Raw genomic sequence first — 19194 nt, 5'->3', positions numbered from 1 at the left:
GCAATTTAGAATAGCCAATCCACCTAAACCCACACATCTTTGTACTGTGGGAGGAAACCGAAGCACCCGAAGGAAACCCACGCGCACACGGGGAGAACGTACAAACTTCACACCCGAGGCCGGAATTGAACCCGGGACCCTGGGTTTGTGAGGCAGCAGTGCTAACCACTGTGCCACCCCAGTCTTAAATACCTCATTGACCTTCCTGGGGCAGAAACCAAGCTGCCAATCGAGTCCCAAACCTGAACTATCTCCCGGGAGGCAGCCTGCCACCTCAGCTGGTGAGCTAAAAGGCAGCAGTTTCTTTCCCCCATACTCATAAAATGTCTCCCTAGAGCGATCAAGCTGGCTTATTGCCTTCCCTGTGGCAAACAACTCAATCCATCTGTAATTTGTTTCTCTGCTAAAAGCTCCAGCGTTGGGGCAACTGAGTGTCGCCGGTCCACCTCAAGGATAGAATCCACCAGCCTCTGTCCCTACACCATCCCAGTTTCATCCCTTTGTGCCTTATAAGAAATTATCTCCCCCCTAATGATTACCTTCAATGCTTCCCAGAGTGTGGAGGGCAAGACACCCTCGTTCTTATTGAATTCCACAAAATCCCAATTACGGAGGATAACCTTTTGCAAAATCTTTCTCAGCAATCAGCACTGTGTCCAACCTCCACAGAGGTCGTGGAGAGTGTCCCGGCTCCAACAACAGATCCACTGGGGCCTGATCTGATATTATGATCACCAAGTACTTCCCCACACCCTCCTACCCTCTCCCCCTAACCCCAGGCAGCAAAGACCTACCCACCATGAAGAAATCGATCTTTGAGTAAACTTGATGAACATGGGGGACAAAAAGAAAACGTATCACTTGTATGTCTAAATCTCCACAGGTCTGCCCATAATTAACTGATTGGGCATAGAAGCCAGCAGCTTCTTAATGAATTCCGAGCCTTCCCAATTCGACACATACACGTTAACTAAATCCACTGGTGTATCTGCCAACAGCCCACTAACTATTAGATATCTCCTTCCCGAGTCCACCACAATGTTAACTGCAGAAAAAGCCACCATTTGTAAATCGACACCGTGGTCCCCTGTGTCCAAACATCAAAACTCGAGTGACACCACTTGCCTCGCCCATTCTTTTTGCAGTCTTGATTGATCCCTAATTCTCAAATGGGTCTCCTGTAGAAAAAAGACATCAGCCTTCACACGTTTAAGGTGGGCAAATATCTGGGACTTTTAACTGTTCCATTTAACCCCCTCACGTTGCATGTAACCAACCGAACTGTGGGCCTCTGCCACCTCTCCTCTCCGTTCCACCTTCCCAGCATCAGCCAAATCCCCCCTCCGTGAGGCAATCCAGCAGGGCCCCAACTTGTACCAGCTCCAGGCCCACCCAAGATGGCTGCATCATCCCCATCAAGATTGTTTGAAAACAATAGAACGTGCATCGTCAGCAAACAATCCCCACAACCTCCCAGACACAAAACAGACAATCCACCAAAAACCAAAACCATCCCCTCCCCAGCAAAACAAACAAACACAAAAAAAACTAAGTTTGTTAACTTAAGAAACAAAAGAACCCCCCGCCCCCACCCTTAGGTAATCAGTTGCAGCCATTTTCCCCACATCGCTCCCGTTAATGAGTAAACGCAAGCAAGATGGCTCCCCACCTCAGGTAAAACGCAAAGTCTTTCACACAATAGATCCACAAACCAGCCCCCAACCCATGCCCAACTATAATACCAAACATAGGAAGAAAACAGAGAACCACACCCAGTCCCCTCCCCCGGACAGTTCAACAATACAGTGAACAACCCCCAATTTCACCCACATACCACCCCATCAACAAGTCCTATGTCAACAATGCGCCCACTCCCACTTTACAACCATCCCGCACAAAAATACAGATACAGAAGAATGACCAAACAAGCAAGACAATAGTCCTCAAATACTCAGTACCCCTCCCCCCAAAAAAATCAGTGTTTCTGAACAAAGTAATTTGCTTTCTTCGGTGCGTCAAAATAGTAGTCTCTGAAGGTAACCCGGAGACAAAAACGTATGTTGCTCCTGTAGAGTGCCGCATTGGCCTTATTAAAGCCGCATGCTTCCTTGCCAACTCTGCCCAATATCCTGACATATTTTGAGGGGATGGCCCTCCCACCTACACTCTTGATTCTCCTTCGCCCATCTCAGGACCTGCTCCTTAACCAGGTACTGATGATCGCCCATGGTGGTTCCCCTGATCTAGGCTTCTGCCTCAGTGACCAATAGGCCCGGTCCAACTCAAGAGAGATCGGGAAGACCCCCTCTTCCATCAACCTTTCAAACATCTTAGAAATGTAATCAGTGGCGCTTGTACCTCCCAGGCTCTCAGGCAGCCCAACAATTCTTAAATTCCGCCATCTGGAGCGATTGGCCTTGATCTTGGTCATCGACCTTGGCCTTTAATGCTTTTCGCTCCTCCACCAGCAACACTATCTCTGCCTCCAAAGAGACAATCCAATCACTTTGATCAGTGAGTGCATCCTCCTCCTTCTTAATCGTCGTACCCTGTACCCCTACTCACTGATCCAACCTGTCCAAGGTTGCACGAATAGGCCATAACCCCTCAATCGCCATCATCAGATCCTCAGCGACCGCTTGTTGCTGTTTCCTAAATTCACCTGACAAGAAGTCCACCAACGTCTCGGTTGTCTGCTGAGGGGGCAATGACGCCACATTAACCTCCACCATTTTCTCCCCTTCTGAGACTTGAGAGCCTTCTGAATCGGACGAAGATCCCTTGCCTGATTTATGCCTTGTGTTGTACCCACCAGACATCGCCAGCGGGGATCTATTTCTGTCAAACTATACCAATTTCTCTCCACAAATAACCTGATAATTGGGCAGAAAGGGCCAAAAAAACGAATCCCCAGTCGGGAGCCACCTCGTGTGCGACTGTTCATCTCATAGCCACCACTGGAAGTTCGGTTTTGCACTCTTAACAGGCAATAGATAATCTGGTAATTGAGAAACTTTGAAGGTATTCTTAAATCCTTAAATTAGTGCAGAGACATTGGTGTTGCAGTATGTAATGGATATATTGCATTCTGAAAGATGAACATTACTTAAACTTGATGTGCTTAAAATGTTCATCTGTGACATTGAGAGATCAGCTATCCTGCTATCATATTTCTGGGAGTGGAAAGACTGATCTATTAAAGTAGGGTTCTGAGGGCAGAATATCTTAGTCCAGAATTTGAACTGTTGAGCACAAAAATAAATTTTCACATTCCACCAACCCATAACCCGTGTGTCTAAATCTGAATTAATGACCTCTGCAATTGAGAAATGAAATTCTGGATGTGACATAAAGAATCTGGATCACAGCTGTCAGAATAGCTTAAGAAAACTGGTGTTTTAGCTCAACTCAGTTGTTAGAATTGACCACTGGGTTGTAATATTGTTGGAATTTTATTTGCTCTTGTAAGCTAAGCTGATCGCCTAGTGCACTATTGAGAGTGTATTGGATCTTTCAGTTGAGAGGTTAAATCGAGATCCAGTCAGCCTCTGGTGACCATGTGGACATAATTACAAGTAGTTTCCCTTATGTCGGACCAGACATTTCTTCCTCAACAAATACTACCTGATAAAACAATTCAATCAATGATCACCTAATTGCTAATTAGGGGTTATTGCACGTTGCAATGTTGCATTAACCTGCATGGCAAGCCACTGAACTTCAAAAGTAATTTGTTGTGCAAAGGGCTTTGAGAGATTTCCACATGATAAGGTCCTATGCAAGCAACTTTACTGACAGACCACAATAATGTCCCGTTTTGGATGAAATATATGGATAGTGTGAAGAGTAACCAGTATGATATCACGATTCAGAGCTTTTGGCTATAATAAACTAGATATCCTAGTGTTCTTTAAATCAAAACAAAATAAAAGGGGGAAATCAGATGTTCAAAATTATGATAACTTATTAAACTAAGTCGGAAAAATCACTTTTTAATGGTTAGTAAGTTGGTAAACAGAATATAAAATAAAAAATTAAGATGTTCAGAACAATCCAGGAGAATTTGGACATTTCTTTCCATAAGTTCTGTGCTGTAAAATTATTGATTCTATTAACTTGGTCAACTTGCTTTATATGCAGTGGAATGTTCAAATCATATTGGAGATCATATAAATATTTGTACCATCAGAGTTTCACTCTTTTTAACAAAGTAGAATTGTTTTCTGATTTTTAAAAAATGGATCGTTTGGTGGACGTTGTTTATGTAATATTTATGGCAGTCACACTCTTAGGATAGGGCCATCTGACTTGGTCAGTGGCTGGGGGCAGAAGGGTGTGACTGTGAATGTGGCAGCATTAAACGTTTTGAAGGTAGAAGTGGAGAAGTCTCAGCCCTTGCGGTTGTCAATGGGTTCGAGATTCTTGAACTTGTATGGATTAGAGCGAAATCTGTAAGGTCGATGAGCGAAATTACCATCCGTTGGAAGCCATTCATTGTGGGGGGAGTAAATCGAATTGTAGTGATAGAAGGAGATAGTATGATAAGGGGGATAGACAAAGTTATCTGCAGTCAAGAGCAAGAATTCAAAAAGCTGTGTTGCATGCTCGGTGCCATGGCTTGTAATATCTACTGACCGGAGAGGACCTTCCAGTGGGAGGAGGAGGATCAGCTGTGGTGGATCACATGCGTACCAATGGCATAGACAAGAAAGAGGGCTTATGAGCAGTTAGGATCTAAATTAAAAAATAGAACCTCAGAGATATCCTGTATTAATACCTGAACCAGGAGCAAATTGGCACAGGGATTAGATAAATGAATTACAGCTCAAATACTGGTGTAAAAGAATTGTTTGTTGATTCTTGGGGCACTAGAACCAGTTCTGGGGTAAAGTGGGAGGTGTACCGATGAGATGGTCTGCACCGCGCAGGGAAAAGTGCTGTGGTGAGTTAGGGCAGCAGAGCGAGCTTCAAACTAAATAGCAGGGAGATGGAATCACATGAGAGGGGATGTGGTAAATCAAAGGGAAATGGTGAGGTAATTGTGCAGGATGGTGATCTGGGTAATGGTAACCAGTGTGTGACAGGAAAGGACAGAAATTACAAGCTTGAGTGCGCCAGCGGATAAGGCCCAAGATTGCAAAAATGATAAAAAGGACAAAGTTAAAGGTTCCGTACGTGAATGCAGGTGGGATTCATAACAAAATGGATGAATTGTTAGCTTGGATAAAAATAAGTATGTATGACCTGAAAAGCGTTACAAAGACGTTTTTGCCAAGGTGACCAGGGCTGGGACCTGAATATTGTAGGGTATTTGACATTTCAAAAAGACAGGAAGCGAGGAAAATGTTGCAAAATTGCTCTATTAATTAAGAATGTCATATTACAGGATTGAGAAATGGCTTTAGCTCGAATGAGTAAGATGTAGAGTCAATTTATGTAGTGAAAATAAATAGGAAAGCTAATTGAGGGATTAGTTTATGGGCAATAATAGTAGCGACACTTTAGAACTGAGTATAAAGGATGAAATAAATGGGGCATGCAAGAAAGGTACCACGATAATCATGGGTGACTTTAATTTATGTATAGATTGGATGAATCGGATTGGCGAAGGTAGTCTGGAAAATGAGTGTATTAAATACAATTTCTCAGAGCTGTATGTTCTAGAGCCAACCAGGGAGCCGGCAATTCTAGAGCTGGTACAGTGCAATGAAACAGAATTAATGAACAATCTCACAGTAAAAAATGCCGCTAAGTGACAGCGATCTTGATATGACAGAATTTTGCTTTTAGGTTTGTTATGGGAGCGGCATTTTCAGAACCCCAAAATGTATCATGGAGTTCAACCAACCTCTCCGTTTAATGTATTGTTGCTTTGAAGCACACGGCTTGGTCTCCAGGTGTGGTATTATAATTATGGACACGTGTGTTTTTAAACACAAAACAATGTTTATTCCATGAATTCAACTTGACCTTTTTAAATAAACATTGGATGCCTTAACACCCCTTACTTCAAAGATAACTCCGAAAATAATACAACACTAAATAATCCCTCAAAATGTTCCTTCAAACCTCCAAAAGACTTAACACCTTTAAACAGAAACACATCAGGTTAAAGACATTATTATGAGTTTAAATCACCCAAATGATTCAGAGATAATCTTTCCTGGCAGAGGTCACCGCAGATCCGGCATACTGCAAACACAGACACACCCAAGCTCTTTTCCTCAAAACTGAAACTAAACACTGCAAAATGGCTGAGCTAAAAACCCTGCTCCACCCACACTCTCACATCACTTCAGTAATATGAGCTGCTCCATTTCTTAAAGGTACATTGCTTAAACATCCATTTATTAAAGGTACTCTTACATGACAGTTTAAAAGAAAGAAGTGTGGGTCAAGATCAAGGGTATGAATGCAGAATTAGCTAAAGTGTACTGGGAAATTAGGGTAAAGGTAGGGCAGTAGAGATACAGTGGCAGGTGGCACAGTGGTGCAGTGGTTAGCACTGCTGCCTACCCGCTGAGGACCTGGGTTTGATCCTGGCCCTGGATCATTGTCCATGGGGAGTTTGCACATTCTCCCCGTGTCTGCATGGGTCTTACTCCCACAACCCAAAGATGTGCAGGTTAGGTAGACTGGCCATGCTAAATTGCCCCTTGAAAATAATTGGGTACTCTGAATTTAAAAAACAAAAGAGATACAATGGCAAACTTTTAAGGATATATTTAATAACTCTCGGCAAGGATTTATCCCAGTGGGAAAGAAAGATTCCAGCAATTTCTCTATGACAGATGGTGACTAACTTGTCTACAGTTTCTTGCTTTCTGTCTCCGTCGGTGTTGCAGCCACTTATTTTAAGTCCCTAGGATGCAGCAATCTGGCCCTGGGGACTTGTCAGCCTTTCAGTCAAAGAGTTTTCCTAGTGTCTTTTTCCTGGTGAAGTTCCAACCGCCCTGTCACTTCTTGATTTTCAAGTATCTTTGGGAAGTTTCCTAAGTCTTCTCCGGTGAAGACAGACCCAAAATACTTCAATGCTTTGCCATTTCCTTTTTTTCCATTATCAATTCCCCAGTCTCTCTTCCTCTCGTGGACAACCCTAGATTTTGTTACTCTTTTCCTATTTAAACACTTATAGAAACTCTTACTATCTGTTTTTATGTTACTAACTAGCTTTCTCTCAAAGTCTACTTTTTGCCTCATTTATTTGTCTTTTGTTGCAGTTTTTAAAATCTATCCAATCTTCTGACCCACCACTAATCTTTGCAGATTTGTACAATGTCTCATTCGATGCAGCAATAGTAGAGGCATTGGTCATAATCTTCCAAAATTCTCTAGATTCTGGAATGGTCCCAGTTGATTGCAAAATAGAAAATGCAATACTTTTATTTAAGAAGGGAAGGAGACAGAAAGCAAGATGTAGACAAATAAGTCTACTATCTGTCATAAAGAAATTGCTGGAATCCATTATTAAGGAGGTCAGATCAGAATGCTTATAAAATCAGAATGAGATCAGGTAGAGTCAGCATGACTTTGTGAAAGGGAAATCATGTTTAATTTATTGATTAGCATTCTTTGAAGAAGTAACAAGGTAGATAAAGGGGAACCTGTAGATGTGTTGTGCTTGAATTTTCAAAAGGCATCTGATAAGATACCACATCAAAGGTCACTATATACGATACGAGCACACAGTGTAGGGGGTAACATATTAGTAAGGATAAAGGATTAATTCACTGATAAGGTGGCACAGTGGCACAATGGTTAGCACTTATGCCTCACGGCATTCGGGACCTGGCCTTGGGTGACTGTCTGTGTGAATTTGCACGTTCTTCCTGTGTCTGCGTGAGTTTCCTCCGGGTGCTCCGGTTTCCGGTCACAGTCCAAAGATGTGCAGGAGGTGGATTGGCCATGCTAATTGGCCCTTGGTGTACAAAAGGTTAGGTGGTGTTACAGGGATAGGCGGGGCATGGGCCTATGTAGGGTGCTCTTTTGGAAGGTATGGGAATTCTCGATGGGCTGAACGGCCTCCTTCTGTACTGTAGGGATCCTATGGATTCTATGAAGAAGCAGAGAGTAGAGATAAATGGTCCTGTTTTGGTTGGTAAGCTGTAACTAGTGGAGTACCACTATGATCAGTGCTGGGGCCTCAACTGTTTACAAACGATATAAAAGACTTGGTTGGAGGGACCAAGGGGGGATATTTTCCGGCTGTTCTTGCCAGCGGGATCTTTTCATCACACTGACGGCGCACCCCCACCTTGGGTTTCTAGGCGGTGTGGGTGGTGGATTCAATAGGAAATCCCATTAACAGAAGCCGGACCAGAAGAACCCAATGGTGGCCCACCCTCACCACTGGAAACATGCTGCGGGGGTGGGGAGGAAAGCCCCCCCCCACCCAAAAAAATGTATGGTAGCTAAATTTGGCGATGACGTCAACATAGGTCGGGAAGTAATTTGTCAAGAGAATGTCCAAAAAGGGATACATATAGGTTAAGTGAGTGAGGAAAAAAATTGGCAGATTGGAGTCTGTGGACAAATGTGAACTTTCTACTTTGGCAAGAAGAATAGAAAAGCAGTATACTATTTAAATAGTAAGAAGTCTTACAACACCAGGTTAAAGTCCAACAGGTTTGTTTCAAACAGTAGCTTTCGGAGCACTGCTCCTTCCTCAGGTGAATGAAGAGGTATGTTCCAGAAACATATATATAGACAAATTCAATTTTACTATATATATATATATATCTATAGAATTTGTCTATGTATATGTTTCTGGAACATACCTCTTCATTCACCTGAGGAAGGAGCAGTGCTCCGAAAGTTGGTGTTTGAAACAAACCTGTTGGACTTTAACCTGGTGTTGTAAGACTTCTTACTGTGCTCACCCCAGTCCAACGCCAGCATCTCCACATCATGGCTATTTAAATAGGGCAGAGAGTGCAGAACTCAGTAATACAGAGGGATTTGAGTGTCTTGGCCTATGAATCACAGGTGCAGCAAGTGCAGAAGTTAAATGGAATGTGGGTGTTTATTTGTGAGGGAAAAGTAGGGAAGGTTTACTGGATGTGTGCAGGGTCTTCGTGAGACAATACTTGGAGTACAGTGCACAGTTATGGTGTCCTTAGGGTGAAAAAATGAAAATCGATTATTGTCACAAGTAGGCTTCAATGAAGTTACTGTGAAAAGCCCCTAGTCACCACATTCCGGCGCCTGTTCGGGGAGGCTGGTACGGGAATTGAACCGTGCTGCTGGCCTGCCTTGATCTGCTTTAAAAGCCAGCGATTTAGCCTAGTGTGCTAAACCAGCCCCGTGCTATAACTACTTCAGAAGAAGTTCAAAGAAAGTTTGCTCAACTCATTCCTGGGATGAGGGGGATATGTTATGAAGAAAAGTTGAACAGTTTGGGCCTATACCCATTGGAGTTTGGAAGAATGAGAGGTGATCTTACTGAAACATTAAAAATCCTGAGGGGACTTGATAGGATGAATGCTGAGAGGATAATTCCTCGAGTTGCTGGACACAGCCGAAGACTGAGAGATCTTTTTGAGACGGAGATGAGGAGAATCTTTCTCTCTGAGGATCGTCAGTATGTGGAATTCTCTTCCCCAGAAAATAGTGGAGGTTGAGTAATTGAAGGTAGAGTTAGATTGCTTTTCAATAGACAAGAGAGTCGATGGTTATGGGGGGCAGACAGGAAAGTAGAGTTGAACCACACCCAAATTAATCATTTTATTGACTACCGAAGCAAGTTCAATAGCCTGAATGATCTATTCCTTCTCCTAAGTCCACTGTTCCTATCAAATAACAGCCCTCCAATATTGACTGTTCATGGCAACAATGAAACACTGGTAATTATTAGCCTATATCTGTATTTTATATACTATATGCATTACAACTAGTGAATATGCCTATATAATTGACAGATTAGGAAAGGTGTCATAAGAGGGAATGACATCTGTGTACTGAATGTGTGAACATTGGAAACACAGCTATGATTTTGCATGATGCAATGTATAGTAGTCTACAGAATAAATCTTGCCTTAGAATGGGCAACTTGTTTTCACAACCAACAACCTCATGATTTGGGGTGTAATGTTGCTCCTGTACTGAACCGTTATACTTCTGTTTGAGTAATCTATTTTTTGTTCAAGTATGTTTTGTCTTAACATGTGGCAGCAAAATGGCTGGTTTCACGCCATAGTGCATTTCTTGTAGTCAAAGTGTTTAATGATATAATGGGCTGGATTCTCTGCCATTGGTAGCGGAGTTCCTGGTGCAGAGGAAAATCCAGCATCAGGAAAAAAACAGGATTGGCGTCCGCCGATCCACTTCTGATGCTCTGGTTTCTCGCCTGCATTGGGATCGAGGATCACGCCGAACACCAGTGTGAGGATGCAAATGAGTCATTAAGACCCTTTTGCACCATATTAATGGGCCGGGTACTATATTATCCAGGCCCTCGTGATCTTCTGGGCAGCGAATCACATGGGTGAGTATTGGTGCAGGTCTTGATTAGCGTGTACCTAATGTGGTGGACCTCGCTGTGGGCCAAGGGGGTAACTCTATAAGGGAGTTGCCCCCAAAGTCCAACGGAGGACCACCCTCACTCACACAATGCAAGACCCGCCCACCTTTCAACCACCAGACCCCTAATTAAAGAGACCCCCAGGCACTCACTAATTAAAGAGACCCGATCCCCGAATTAAAGAGATCCCCAGAGACCCCCTAATTAAAGAGACTGCCCCAGAAGAGAGACTCCTGTCTGGAAGTTAGTGAACAGCAAAGACGAGGCAGTGAAATAAATCACTGCTTTAAAACTCACCTGAGTAATACACCTGCTGGCTCAGGCAGAGGAAGCAGCACCTGTCCATTTCTGGAAAGAGAAAAACAGTCAGCTGGGTTGAAACCCCCTCAGATCTTTGATCTGCAAGCCATTTATTCATTTCTCTTTGATATTGATTTTACTAAGCTGTGATTGATAGCTTCCACACACTGCAGCTGTCTGCATTGTTTCATTCATCTCCCTTCCCTTGAGAGACTTTGAAGTAGTCAGCTGTGAAACTAGCCTCAACCTTTATAAACATCAAGCTCCTGGACTACACCAAAGAGAGTTAAATGCTTCCTGTTAGTTTACATGTGCAAGTTATGGATTGGCCATGTAAAAGTGCCCCTTAGTATCCAAAGATATGCAGGTTAGGTGGGGTTACGGGGATAGGGCAGGGGAATGGACCTAGGTAGAGTGCTCTTTCAGAGGGTTGGTGCAGACTCAATGGGCCAAATGGCATCCTTTTGCACTGTAGGAATTCTGTAGTTCTTAAGGGTGTGAATGGTGATTTATGAATCCTAGGTTTTCATGTTGCTGACCTGCAATAACAAGAGCAGAGTTGGCCTACACTTGACATTGGGACGGGTTGGCTTGGAGTTGGAAGACTGGTTCAGGTGTTTATATGATGACTGTCCAGAAAGACTGAATGTCTTTTGTAACTATTTTCAATCATTCATAAACACTGTCTTAAGGCTCTAACCAGAATATGAGGAGGAAAGTAGCCTGATGAACAAATATGCTGAGTATCTCAATGGATTGCTCTTGTGAAGGACCATTAAAAGTGGCTGATGGCATTAAAAAGATCTAATTTCCTGAAATAGTGCACGATATCAGCAACCTTTCATTTATACAGGATCATCTGAAGAAAGCATTGTGGATTTGTGACAGATCTAAGAAATGTTTTCTCGCAGCTGTGAGGAATCTATAACTTATACTTGAATGTCCTTTTGCACAGGCCTTAATGAAAACTCTCACATTACAGGTACCGTAAGAAGTCTTACAACACCAGGTTAAAGTCCAACAGGTTTGTTTCAAAGCACTAGCTTTCGGAGCACTGCTCCTTTCTCAGGTGAAGGAAGGAGAAGTGCTCCGAAAGCTAGTGATTTGAAACAAACCTGTTGGACTTTAACCTGGTGTTGTAAGACTTCTTGCTGTGCTCACCCCAGTCCGACGCCGGCATCTCCCCATCATTACAGGTACCAGCAAGTTGGTCTCTAAATGCTAATGCCCAATTGTAATGACACTCTAGCTGAATGAAAGAATTCCCAGAATTTACAGTCATCAGTACAGTTCAATTTATTGCGAGCTTTTTCATTGCACTTGACATCATTATTTCACTGGAAAATATGTGGTACTTTCTGATTATCCACCACAACCACTCATTTTAAAAGAGACCATCAGCCTGTGTTTTTGTTTTGACACCTGAAACAGAAACTCCAAAGGATCTTATTTTCATCGCAATTGACAAACCTATTTCTAGTAAATCCATTATTTATCATAAACTGATAATGCAGGTTTTAGTGTAGGGAACCAGGCCATGATGAATACAGCATTTCTGTTTGTCAACGTACGTTAGTGCTCTGCTGATATACCTCAGCTGCCATTGTATTGTAATTCTATATGCTCTGCTGCTTATAATGTCTGACCGGCTTGTACTGTATATGAAGTGGTACTTTGACATTGAATTCTGTCATGTAGTGACACAATTGTTCATTTGTTTCAATTGGAATTGTGGAATCTTCTCACAGCGCTGAGGACCCGGGTTTGATCCCGGCCCGTGTGGAGTTTGCACATTCTCCCCATGTCTGCGTGGGTTTCACCTCCACACCTCAAAGATGTGCATGGGAGGTGGATTGGCCACGCTAAATTGACCCTTAATTGAAAGAAAAGAATTGGGTACACTAAATTTTTTTTAAAATTAAGAAATGTGGAATCTTTGAATCTTCATAGTTGCTTAAACATTTGAGGTGAACATGCTGTGTATTAGGATAGAGTTGAATATGTATGAACATGCATATATTATCTCAATGAGGGGATGTCTTTAGCTTCATGTTGTTCTTGCCATTTGCTTCAGGCAGTTTTGAATAATTAAAAATCAGTTCGGACTGAGTGAAAGGCACAAAGCTTGCAAGGCAACTTTTGACTTGTTTAAACATAGGTCAGGTGACACTGAAGCTCAGAACAGCTGAGCTTCTCTGACTAGCAGTTGTGCTTACAGCTTTGAACTCGCCTACTTACTGTGCTCATGTCTTTACTTACAGTGTCTGCAGATCTGACTCCAGAAGAGGAGGTTGAGCTAGAAAGCATCCGACAGCGCAAGCAGGAGCTCCTGGCTGACATACAGGTAAGCAGCTGATGGTCTTAGAAGTTAACCAAACACAACAAGGTCTCAAAGTTTGATTACTGTTTTTCAAGTTTAATTTTGATCCAGTTGCTGAACAGATATGAGTGATTTCCTGAAGGCACAATTTCTTTAAGCAAAGTATATAGCTGTTAAAATTTGAATTCTATTAAGGTAAGTGGCTTTCAGAGTACAGTAGTACGGTGGCGCAGTGGGTTAGCCCTGCTGCCTCATGATGCCAAGGTCCCAGGTTCGATCCCGGCTCGGGGTCACTGTCCATGTGGAGTTTGCACATTCTCCCCGTGTTTTTGTGGGTTTCACCCCCACAAGCCAAAGATGTGCAGTGGAGGTGGATTGGCCACACTAAACTGCCCCTTAATTGGAAAAAAATGAATTGGGTACTCTAAACTTTTTTAAAAAGGTAAGTGGCTTTCCTCTTGTCTGTGTAAGTTACTTTCTATTAATCACATTTGAGGAACAATTACATGATACTTGTTCATGTACTTTTGTAGATATGTTTGGCATAAACTATTGTAAGGTTTGAAAATGATTACGTGACCCTCTACTTAAGTCGCAATATCACACCAGTGGTCTGTATGAAATGCTCAAGCTGGAAAATTATATAAATACTCACTAAAACAATCCAATAATCAGTGGGTATAGCTGACGAGAATACTATTGGGTTGTTCTACAGAAATTGAGGAATGAACCCTCTTATGCTGTGCTGTTAGTTTTGTGAATGCCTGTGTACTGTCAACATTTAAGTATTTCGGTGGAAGTTTTGCTGTAATATTTAACTTCCTAACAGTGATTTATAGAAGCGGAGGTGTCTGGCAATTGGCATTATTCATGAATTGCTACAAGTGCCTTCAACCATCTAGATTTGTGATGGGATCTCTATGATATTGCTATGATTTATGGAAGTCCATTCAGGTCTTGTGAATAAAAGACTTAGATATCTGTTTTGTTGGCCGTGATGTACCGGCCTCATTATGCCCGACTCAGGGCGCAACAAGGCTGCTAAATCTCTTGAGAGGCATCTCGCAAAATTTAACCGACTTGTTACGCCTCGCGAGATTTAACGAGATCTCACGAGGTGTTGCGAACTGATATACATTTTCAAGTGTGCAGTCAGGCTCATTTGAATATGGCGCCCTGATCTGTTGCTGCAGTGGTGAGCTGAGCTCGTTAGTGCAGGAAATGGGACTAAGTGCAGCCTCAGCAGGGCATTCCTTGTCGAGGCCCAGAAATGGAGCAGAATCCCTTTTAATAGCGGGTACAGCAGCAGGAAACACCCGGCCAAATGCACCCTATGTGGGATTCTGTTTCGTTTCCATTGAACCATGCCCATTTTTTTATCCCCCCGAGGCATTAAAGTCCTGTAGTGTGCTCGAGCTCTTGTTGCTACTATATCTACCCCACATTAATTACAGATTGGAGTAAAGAGATGTCGGCCAAGGAATTTGGCTGCACATTATTCAGTTATTCAGTAATAAATAGTGTATACCTCCACAAGGTGGGCAAGAAGCGAACACCCAATTCAAGCCAGAAACATATTAGCAAGAGACAAAAAATGCAGTTCCCATCTCTGAAAAATGGGTTAGTCCTTTTGCATAAGCCCATAAGACTGATTTCTTTTATGGCAACGATTGCTCAGGGAGGAGCAATGTTCCTCCCACCCCACCTCAAAGAACACGACTGGCTTCCCTTGCCTCACACATGCACCCGAGTATCATACCAGTCATTGACTGCTTTCATTATTGACTGCTGCCATCTCCCAACCCAATCATGCTTCTTTCTGGCTACCTCGCTTCCTTACTTAGTTGCAGTGCCAGCAGTGACCTGATATTGAAATGCACTTTACCCTGCTGTGCTTGACAACTGAACAGCTTATTGTCCATGAGGCCAGCAACCCAATATCTGAGGCCACTTGACCCACACCGTGGATGCACAGGAATGAGGTTTGCTTGAATTTATAGTCCAGGGGTGTGCAATTGTTTTGAAAATTGTGACTTAATTTCTGACTACTACACCTTCCTGTCGGCAGGGAAACATTGTACAGACAAGTCTTTGGAAAATTATGTCATTGACCTATTCTGACTGAGCATTCTATTTTTCTGCATCAGGGCAACAACTACTTGCTTCCTCTACAAACACCAGGAACAGACATTGCTTTAGTTGGATCTTGGCATCTCTGCAGTCAAAAGTACTAATTAATTTAGCTTATAGTGCTGCTGCCAAAATCAGCACCGCTGTCAACACCTATGATGCTTAGTGAAGGATCTATTGGTCAGGTTGCTTTAAACAAACTTTAATTATTTAACCAGTTTTACAACAGACAAAAATATTAATGGCACCATGGCCCGTAACTTCCTCAGATAGGAAGTCTCTGACGGATTGCCACTCTAGATGGACTTGCACTCGTTGAAATTCTGATCAGGAGGGAGGGTTGGTTCAGGTTGGACTAGGAGAGTCAGGCTGGCAAAGGGGGGGGGGGGGCGTCAGGTGGTGTGGGGAGTATAATCCGGGGGAATGAGTGGGGAGTAGGTCTGGGAAGGGGGGTGGGTTGGAGATCTGCTGGGGAGTTGTGTGTACATGCAGGTTATCCCATGCATGGCTCAGTCTGGGTGTTTAAGTATTTATTCTGGAGTTGGAAATAATTTTTTTCTTTCTAAAATGTTTGGAGTAGCTATTAGGGTGAAACTGGCAGAACCATCTGAAGTTAGCGATTTAAATCATTTCTGTCAGATGGTTCCCAGCCCAGCACAAGTGTCCAGGGGAAGTTAGTGTTTCTGCGCAATTTCCTTACGTGGAAACATCATGAGGGATCCCTCAGCGCATCATTGGCGTACCTACTAAATGCGATGCTGGGGAATCGGGATGTTATGGGCCTATTTAAATTAGGGGAAGCATGGTAGCATAGTGGTTAGCACTGTGGCTTCATGGCGCCAGGGTCCCAGGTTCAATTCCCTGCTGGGTCACTGTCTGTGCGGAGTCTGCACGTTCTCCCCATGTCTGCGTGGGTTTCTTCCGGATGCTCTGGTTTCGTCCCACAGTCCAAATACGTGCAGGTTAGATGGATTGGCCATGCTAAATTGCTCCTTAATGTCTAAAAGGTTAGGTGGGGTTACTGGGTTATGGGATTAGGGGGGATAGGGTGGAGATGTGGGCTTAAGTAGGGTGCACTTTTCAAGGCTGGTGCAGATTTGATGGGCTGAATGACCTCCTTCTGCACTGTAAATTCTCTGAAATTCTATGAAATTACTTAGTAAGGTTTCATTATATAAGTGAGGATCTCTTGTATTTTATAATTTGCTTGGAAATATTTTCAATGCATCTGCACCTATCTCCAATACTGTCCAAAATCAACATTAAATAGCTACATAAAATAATTTTGACAGATGTTACTCAAAATAGTGTATCAGAAACACATAAACTGCCCACATTTTCCATTTTTTAGGATACACCTTTAATTTTCCTGCGCATCTCAGATGGTTTTAACTCCAGTCCAGAGAATTGGGCACACAATCCTGGCTGATATCTCAGTGCAATCCTCCATTGAGGGATTGCTGCATTGTTGGAGTTGCCATTTTTCAAGTCAGGTGTTGTGGATATAAAAAGTACCATGGTATTACTTGAAGAAGATCAAGAGAGTTCTGGCCAACATTTATTCTTCAACCAGCATCACTCAAACAGATTATTTAGTCTGGTTATTTACTTCAAATCTGTTTATGGGACCTTCCTGTGTGCATGTTTGCCAACAACATCAAAAGCATGTAGAACAATAGAATAGGACCATAAAATTCATACGGTGCAGAAGGAGGCCATTCAGCACATCGAGACTGCACCCTGACCCTCAGAAAGAGCACCCCACCCAGCCCACTTCCTGCCCTTTCCCGGAACACCATCCAACCTGCATATCTTTGGACACTAAGGGGCAATTTAGCATGGCCAATCCACCTAACCTGCACATCTTTTGACTGGTGGAGGAAACCAGAGCACCTGGAGGAAACCCACGCAGACACGGGGAGAAAGTGAAAACTCCACACAGCCACTCAAGGCCTAGAATTGAACCCGGGTCCCAGTCACTGTGAGGCAGCAGTGCTAATCACTGTGCCACCTTGCTGCACATAATTGTCTTTGACGTGTTTGGGATGTCTGAAGATTCTGAAAGACATATTTCTTTCTTTTCTCTGTCATGGATGAGTTGCCAAACTGGACAAAAATCATCAAGGGAAAGCCCCTGAATGTTAGCCAGTTTTGACATTAATAATGGAGTTCTTCCAATATTGAGTCCAGTATTCCAACATTGCAGCTATTTTTGAGATTATTCACTGTACTCTGCATTCACTCCAACTTGCTTCCCTTGTCCTTTTCAGGTACAGGGTAATAATCTGTAGATCTGACTGGGTATGTTGTATTTATAGCAGATATCAAATAATACATTTTGTAACAAATATATGCACATACTATTTATAATAGAGTAGTTGGTTGAGCAGAATTTATTCAGTTAAAATAAGCAGTAACTGCGTTCATGGTTTGTAGAATCATATTGAAATTAGGTTCGAGGATGATAACGCTTTTGCTTGGGGGCTGTATGTGTAGAAATATTATTCCGAGTCACCAGCCCTTTCCATAGGGAAGTATCCAACAGAGACTAAAGCATATTCATATCCAATTCTTGATTTCATATCCAAGGGCAACCAAACCTTAAATGACAATTATTCTTCCCACTTGTTATGTCTTTCTGAAATCCATATTTATATGTCAGACAATTTAATTCACCTCTTTAAAATTAATTTTCTAAAGTTAGAATTCTAGTAGTAGAATCTATGCTTTGTCTTTTGCATAGATAATAGTTTAGTAATTAAGGTTAATATTGCTTAATTGCTGCAACAAATTTGAAAAATGAAACCACCTTGAATATATTGTAAACAAAATAATACAATGGGCTGGATTCTCAGTCCCGCTGTGCCAGATTTCTGGTTCAGCACGCCGGTGGGCTGCTCCGTTTCACCAGCTGGTCAATGGGGTTTCCCATTGTGGGGCAGCCTCACGCCGTCGGGAAACCCTGGGGCTGCCGGCAAAATGGAGCATCCCACCGGCGAAGAATCCAGCCCAGTGTGTTGTTTCTCTTTGAAATAACTCAAACAGAGGATGTAGATAACATTTTGAGGAGCTAGCTTTTTCCCCATTCTGCTGTTAGCCTCACCAAACCTGGAAAACATTGCCATGTTTCTGTGAGCCTGACATTATGGGCTGGAATCACCCTTTGGGAGACGATAGGTGGGATTCTCTCAGTCGGGGCCAGAGCGGAGAATCGGCGCCATTAGTGCCGGTGTGATCGGCGCATGCGCCGGTCAGGGGCCGCTCTATGCCCCCCCCCCCCCTTTGGGAATCCTCAGCCCGGGATAGGCCGAGCGCCCGTAACAAAAAACCAGAGTCCCGCCGGTGCCATTCTAACCTGGTCTTACCCGGCGGGACCTCGGCGTGGCAGGGTCCGGGGGTGGTCTGTGGGAGGAGGGTGGAGGCTTCGGCTGTGGCCTGGCCTGCAATCGGGGCCCACTGATCGGCAGGCTGGGGGCCTCCTTTCTTCCGCGCCGGCCTCCGTAGACCTACACCATTTTGCGACAGGCCAGCGCAGAGAAGGGAACCACTGCGAATGCACATTGGCGCTGGTGCCACTGCGCATGCGCGGACCCCTTGGCGCCCAGTTGACGCTGGGATCGGCAGCTGGAGCAGTGTGGGTCGCTCCAGTGCCGTGCTGGCCCCCTCCCCTATAGGGGCCAGAATTGCTGCTCCTGAGGCCATGTTGACGCCATCGGGAAAGGCTACAGCGTTTACAACGGTGTCAACACTTAGCCTCAGGATCAGAGAATCCCGCCCTACGTTCAGGAGCTGAATTGCAACTGGTTTACAATCCCCCTGAGAACACAAACCGATGAGCAATTCAGTGTTCCACACCATGAAGGGAATACTGCTATCGGGCCACCATCTTGAGCAGGGAACAGTTACCCCTTTGGCCCACCGCGGT

At 43.5% G+C, this 19194-nt stretch overlaps 1 protein-coding gene across 6 annotated transcripts in view; it reads left to right on the top strand.

The window, feature by feature from the left end:
* cyth1b (cytohesin 1b) overlaps positions 1 to 19194 on the top strand; it is a 289435-nt gene that overhangs the window by 178801 nt on the left and 91440 nt on the right. For 5 of the 6 annotated variants that reach the window (XM_038777860.1, XM_038777858.1, XM_038777859.1 and 2 more), the window contains exon 2: positions 13081 to 13163. In XM_038777860.1, coding sequence (XP_038633788.1) covers positions 13081 to 13163 — 83 coding nt within the window. Of the gene's footprint in view, positions 1 to 13064; positions 13164 to 19194 lie in introns of those variants that run through there. The other variant, XM_038777861.1, reaches the window with a different exon arrangement.

The sequence above is a fragment of the Scyliorhinus canicula genome, chromosome 18, assembly GCF_902713615.1.
Source record: "Scyliorhinus canicula chromosome 18, sScyCan1.1, whole genome shotgun sequence".
Lineage (NCBI taxonomy): Eukaryota > Metazoa > Chordata > Chondrichthyes > Carcharhiniformes > Scyliorhinidae > Scyliorhinus > Scyliorhinus canicula.
The sequence above is the reverse complement of the archived record's forward strand: the minus strand, read 5'-3'. Positions and strand labels throughout refer to the sequence as shown.